We start from the raw sequence: 6,471 nt of genomic DNA, 5'->3' as shown, positions 1-6,471 counted from the left end.
ATGTCTCTGTCCTTGACATGATATTCCTCTTTTAAAATGACAAGAAACCACATGAAATTAATCTGAAATGTCAAAACTTTATGACATAATTGTATTAGAGGATATTAAATACTCTATATGTTTTAAAAGACATCTACTTGACCTTCTCAAATTAACATTTTCAAACATACCACAGCAAAGACATAAAAATTATTTCCTGAGCAGTACTTCTATTAAAAATAATTATATAATCCCATACAAACTCACAAACTCTATGGTATTAGCACTGGAGCAGTGTGAAACATACAAACACAGAAACTTTATTTTAATAGTCTACTTAATTTGATTTCTTCATATATTTGCATCATAATGCATCAGCAATTTAAACATATCTTCAAAATGATATATTGTTAAAAATATTTACAAACTTGTTTAAGTACAGGCTAATAATATGCTAGGTGTTCAATGATAAAGACCATGCAGTATACATTTAATTGGATAATAAGCACATGTATCTGAGCAAAATTCAAATTTAGTACAGCATTCACATGCAGATGTTGCATAATTATATATTAAAATATTTGATTAAAATAATGTTCAAAATATGCACTTATTTAACACTGTTTTCTTAATATAAGAAAATTCTCAAAGCTTCACTGATACTCTTCCATGTATCAACAAAAATCTCACACCAATATAAGCCACATGTAAGTCTCTACATGCCATTTAAATCATCAATACTCTAAAATCATTTGGAGGAGCATATACTGCAAATGTGCATTAGAATCTTTTCAGAAACAGACAGAGTTACCACGTGTTAAAAACTTCGGAAAAACTGGAGGGAAAGTTCGTAACATAGAAACATGGTAGCACTCATTGGAAATCCTCTGATAGCATTCACTGTTGCCCCGCGGAAGAAAACCTAATTGGACAAAACAGACAAATATAACAAAAGCATCTGAATTGTATTAATATTTCACAGAAATCTGCATCAGCATGTTTAAACAACATACAAACAACCAACATAAATGAACTTATACCAAGTCTTTAGCTATATCTATTAATGTGTCTGTGTCCTAAGATCAGTTTATTTGTTTTTAATCAAAAATCTCTTTATATTTAGAGGTATTCAATAATGTCCACATTAAAATGAACCTTGTCAAATTGGTGATAAAATACAAAATAAATGTACATTTGAAATAATCAATTATTTTTATACTTTAGATATTCCTTAAATTCCCAAAATCTAGGTTATCCATATCATGAACTTGTTTAAGAAGATCTCTGTCAACACACTCTACCCATTTACCCAAGTTTTTTAATTTTATTTATTGTTTAACAGCCATTAATGTCCTGTCTGCCCCTGCAATAAAACATTTTTTCAACGTTTTACAGCTTTGAAATTACATAACATTTAGTAACAATGAGATAAACTTACATGAATGCCTTCTGTTTTGTAACTTTGCATGATGCAGTGCAGAATGCCTTTGTATTTCCTCTGCTGCATGGAATCTGCCTGCAACCGACTTTTTACCACATCAGCTGGTGTGGCTGTGACCCATGAGATGGATCCTGTAAAACAACAGCAAAACCAAAAGCAAGATCTCATGTAACGGACTGGAGAATATTGTGTCCTTAAATTGCTTGTCACAGAAAAAGTAGGGTCATTAAACCAGGCTTTTTTTCTGACATAGCAATAGGACGGAAAGTCTTAATGGGAGGTACAGCAAGATATTTTTAAAAACAATCCACCCTCCTGCTATCCTTAGCCAAGACCTATGCTTGTTAATCTGTGCATGACTGCTGAGAAGTAGTTTTGTGTCATACAGAGTATCTAACTCACAACCTATTAACTCAAAACTTGTTCAAATTCGCTCAAAAATAAAAACACTACAAGTGCATCTGGTGTTTCTTTATAGGTTAGTGTATAGCGCATGGCTCTGTTCCAAAACCTAGTGAGATGACTATGTGGGCAGTCTGCATACAGATGGGAGGCTGAACAGCCGGCTGTCTGGTGCGGTCACAACCTTGAGCCACTGCGATTTTGAGCCAAATCCAACATAAAAATCATTATTTGTGGCTAACCATAGGGAATCAGGGTAAGACAAGGACAGGGTTTTGACCATGGACATTATTAACACCAAATTATTGAAATCAATTGTAAGTTGAGTCTCTCTGCTATTGCTGCCTGAGTAAAGTGTTCCATCCCAGTCCCTTATGAGGTTCAATTTCAATTAGGATTCAGCCTTTGTAGGCAGCAGACAGCTCACTAGGGTTTTGAACAGATAAATAGTCTCATTTACCTGCTAAACCTCCTGCAAGGCATATGGTGCAGGGATGGGGGGAGCCATTGCCATCAGGATTCAGCCAGTCACAAAATAATGAGTATGGGATGAAGTAAAGAGTATAACCAGGTACATCCCGCAATATCATGGCTCCCGCTCCTCTGTAGAGCCCTTGGATGCCCTCATTCTGCAGTATGGTATAAATGCAGTGGAGTGGCCCTCTATACATAGACTGGGCCTGAATTCCCATTGAACGAAGAGGGACACTCCCATTTCCAGCAAGGTTAAAATTCTCTGAAAACACAGATAAAACGGTATGTGAGTAATACTGTGTGGGAAAGGGTTATATTTTTATCTCAATAAACATTATTTCAGTTGTTCATTGACTTGATTTGTTGTTCATTTACAAATGATTTAATCACATGAAACTTTTTTGAGTCCGAAGCTTTCAGTAATGATTACACAGGGATATTCATCCACTTCCTTCACATACATAGCTCCAGGGTGCTAAATTCTACCTTTGCCATGGAAAATACCCAAGCCTATGGCTTACCTGCAAGAACAGGTAGGGTTTGCATCTGGAGCCTAATTTTGACAAGGTCAACTGGGGCACCCAGCACCACTGAAACAAGGCCAGTTAACATGCTCGCTACAGTTAAGTCAAGCATGCTTGATGGGTGTCTACCATCACCATAGCGATATCTGCTAATGAGTCGTTGTGTGTTACTGAAGAAGCCAAAGACCATAGAATTATAGAGGGTGATGCTTGCCAGTGGAAAGGAAAGTCCTTTGAAAAAGCCTGTAACCTAACACAAGACAAAAAATAAGTTACCATGAATTTTCTACTTTTGCTTCCAAGAAAATTAAATCACAGTTTACACCTAAATGCTCTCATGTAAAGGCAACCAGCACTGGCCATTTTGGTTTCAAAAGTTCACTTGTTAATATAGTCCAGTAGTGTATTTAAGTAAACGGATTTGGCGTGCTGTCCATAACAAAGGGGCTCAAGTTCTGAGATACCCCCTGAGGTAACCCCTTTCTGACTAAAGCAACAAATAGACAAACAATTTTGAAATAATAATAGATATAGGTGTTATGAAATATAAAGAGGGATGCCGGAAGAATCGCCACCGGAGTGAGTGATGTAGTCGTTTGTATATCCTTGCGATATGATTGGCAGGACAAGATGAACAAGTTCCTCCCAAACTTACGTTTGAAACTTCATTAATTGTATACAGGATATTTAGAGAGTTATTGTATGCAAAGATACTGAAATTGATTTTTTTTTTTGGAGTAACTATTTTAATTCATCAATCAAGATACCATCAATGTTGTAAAGACTTACAGTTTCCTTCTTGTAGATTGTTACAACACAGTGTAGAGTGTTCTTGTATCCTTTGCCGGCCTGTAAACGAGTCTGTAAAGGAGCAAGAAGGAATCTAGTTGTACAAATTCTTTGGACATGAAACTTTATTCCAATCAGAATACATGTTCACCAGAGGAAACAGTGGACAAATATGGCTTAGCAAGTAATTTAGTCAGAAAAAATTTGACAGCTTTTTAAAGTTTTTCATGCACTTTTTTTATTTGTACAACATGACCAGGGTTGGGAGGGTTACTTTTGAAATGTATTCCACTACAGATTACAGAATACATGCTGTAAAATGTAATTTGTAACATATTTCGTTGGATTACTCAAGGTCAGTAACGTATTCTAAATACTTTGGATTACTTCTTCAGCACTGGTAGATTTTTTCACTTGTTTTGACTATAAAAACTCTGCCAGTACAGTAAGACAAAATACACATGTTAAAAATACATTCTCTGAAAAACCTAAATATCTTATGCAGTGTTGTTTCAAAAACAAGATCAATTTGAAAAGGATTTTTAGATATTTTTACAGGAAAACAATACAAATATTATCATCAAGAACACGGTTTTTGCCCTAATATCAAAGATCTTACTAGGAAAAAAAGAAATAATGATCCAACGTGAATTTTCTTGATAAAAAAAAAAAAAATAGGATCGTGTCTGGTAACATGCATGTAAAATGGCTAGAAATAGCATTTTAGCTTAGCGTAAAGCTGACAATTTGCACAAGGTTTATTTCTATTTCTTCTGCTCCAGACTTACTTCAAACTTACTTCTCTGTCTGCTCAAATGAATGTGTAACATCATAAGAAATTGTTTCACCGCTGTTCAAATGCACTTTGGATCGTATCATTTATATTTATAAATGTTTTCCATCTGAAAGGACTAAATATTAAATGAAACAAATGACAATAAAATGCAAAGTAATCTCTTCAGTAATCAAAATACTTTTTGAATGTAACTGTATTCTAATTACCATTGATTTAAATTGTAACTGTAGTGGAATACAGTTACTTATACTTTGTATTTTAAATATGCACTCCCATAAGAACATGACTCATAAATCAAGCATGTATTATCTTACCTTAACAGTGTCAAGAGGATGTCCAACAACCACACTGGATGCTCCTGTAACAAATACAAATTGTCCAGTATGTTGCAAGTTAAGTGTGCAAAACAACTTTTTAATGGACATTACATGTGATAAACATGATAAACTCCATACTGAATTGCTTTGTAGGAGGCTATCCTTGCGGAACAGTGTGTCCACATTATGAATAAGATACATTGTTATGGACATTGCATGGTGAGTGCACATGCACATTAGATGGGGGGCTTAGTTTATAGATACATTTTTCTTTCAAAGAGAACACAGTTTCCCTCCGAACAAACTCGTTTTAGGCTTTAAGGCAGACAAATGTCGACTAGTCCACCGTGCAGACAAAACAAACATGAAATCAGCACTGTTTGCAAAAAATACGCAAAAGCGATTGAGAAAAGTAGGCTAATTGTGACGTTTGCTAAAACATCTGACACATATTTTATCAACAAAAACATATGCAAGATATTTTTCTTTAACTTTGCAGAATTTTTTTTTTTTTTTTTTTCTGCCAAGATAAAAGTCACAAAGATCATAAACAAAAACGCAACTACGCCCCTCGCGGTTTTACGATCTCTCGTTCCAATCCGTATCTTTACACTTTTCCCCATACTTTTCCATTTGAGATGTTATTTATGGGGGAAAGTTCTGAAAAAATAAAAATAATAAATAAATAAATAATAATAAAAAAATAAAAAATAAATCACAAGGCATCGCTCAAAAAGTGAAAATAAATAAAGTCGCGATATCTGCACAAACGTGGCATATACAGATAAACTAGTTTAGACTTGATAAACAGTTCGCTAAATATGCATTAAGGCCCATATTGGCTACTGACAAATCGCACATTGTTACGCTCTCGGGAAATTAAAGTTTTATGCTTTTTTTGTAATGTTACACACGTTTCAAACATTTCACATGACATGCCAAACAAACAAAACTCACCTCCAATCCATCCTGCTAAAAAGTCATCCAAATGAAAAACTGTCATTGTGCAACAGAATGAATTCACAATGGAGTTCTTCAAACAAGTGCCGCCGGCATTGATACTGTTCAACTGTTATCGCAAAACATTCTTAACCTTCATTTAAAAGTTGGTCGGATCAATAAATGCAGAGGTAACGTCAGCCCCTTCCAAACCGCAGCACATCGGTGAGGGGAGTATGGGGGCGTTACAGAGACACGAAAATAGATCTGTTCACCCATATACATTCAAAAAGTACTAACTGAAACATTAGCATGCTGGGATATATCACTTCTGACTGGTATAAGGGAGTTCTTTTTCATGTTACACTTAACGTGGCTGCTGAGGAATGCTTGGAATGTGGTGGTGTCCGTGACTCCAATTCAAACCATAAAAAGCAATGTGTTTGACATACCATTCTTTTGCATATAATGTTTTAATTTGAATCACTTGTAAATGACCAACATGATTGATTGCCATTTTTTATGCTCCAATCTTCAAAATCCTTGCCATGAAATTGTATATCCATAGTTTTTGATGTAAACAAACATTCTGTAAACAACATGCTTTACTCCCAAGTGTGAAGTTACCAATAGGGTTACTGTCTTAAAATAGTAATCTATATTCTATACTGGTGATTTCGTATTGGAAATGTACAGTTCTGCATTAGTGTTTTGTAAGTTTAATTGTTATATATCTCAAAGAGTTAAAGAAAAAGTGCATGGAATGATATTGGTTTATAAACAGTGACAAAACTTGGGTCTCTTATGAGT

At 34.8% G+C, this 6,471-nt stretch overlaps 1 protein-coding gene across 1 annotated transcript; it reads right to left on the bottom strand.

The window, feature by feature from the left end:
- Window positions 1–278: 278 nt before the first annotated feature.
- On the bottom strand, window positions 279–5,929 carry LOC127418006 (solute carrier family 25 member 48-like). The gene is made up of 7 exons (XM_051658316.1): window positions 5,680–5,929; window positions 4,720–4,763; window positions 3,610–3,681; window positions 2,818–3,070; window positions 2,283–2,558; window positions 1,418–1,551; window positions 279–901 (listed from the first exon to the last, which is right to left on the bottom strand). The coding sequence occupies exons 1-7, from the start codon at window positions 5,723–5,725 to the stop codon at window positions 797–799; spliced, it is 930 nt and encodes a 309-aa protein (XP_051514276.1). The 5' UTR covers window positions 5,726–5,929; the 3' UTR covers window positions 279–796.
- Window positions 5,930–6,471: the final 542 nt, after the last annotated feature.

The sequence above is a fragment of the Myxocyprinus asiaticus genome, chromosome 27 (genome assembly GCF_019703515.2).
Source record: "Myxocyprinus asiaticus isolate MX2 ecotype Aquarium Trade chromosome 27, UBuf_Myxa_2, whole genome shotgun sequence".
Classification (NCBI taxonomy): Eukaryota; Metazoa; Chordata; class Actinopteri; order Cypriniformes; family Catostomidae; genus Myxocyprinus; species Myxocyprinus asiaticus.
This window is presented reverse-complemented; position numbering and strand designations above follow the sequence as displayed.

Excerpts from the sequence above, each read along its gene's own strand:
- LOC127418006 (XM_051658316.1), bottom strand. The coding sequence starts at position 5,725 with ATGACAGTTTTTCATTTGGATGACTTTTTAGCAGGATGGATTGGAG. Across the intron at positions 4,764-5,679 it reads TTTAGCAGGATGGATTGGAG|GAGCATCCAGTGTGGTTGTT; the intron begins GTGAGTTTTGTT and ends TATTTGTTACAG. Across the intron at positions 1,552-2,282 it reads CCTTGCAGGAGGTTTAGCAG|GATCCATCTCATGGGTCACA; the intron begins GTAAATGAGACT and ends GTTGTTTTACAG.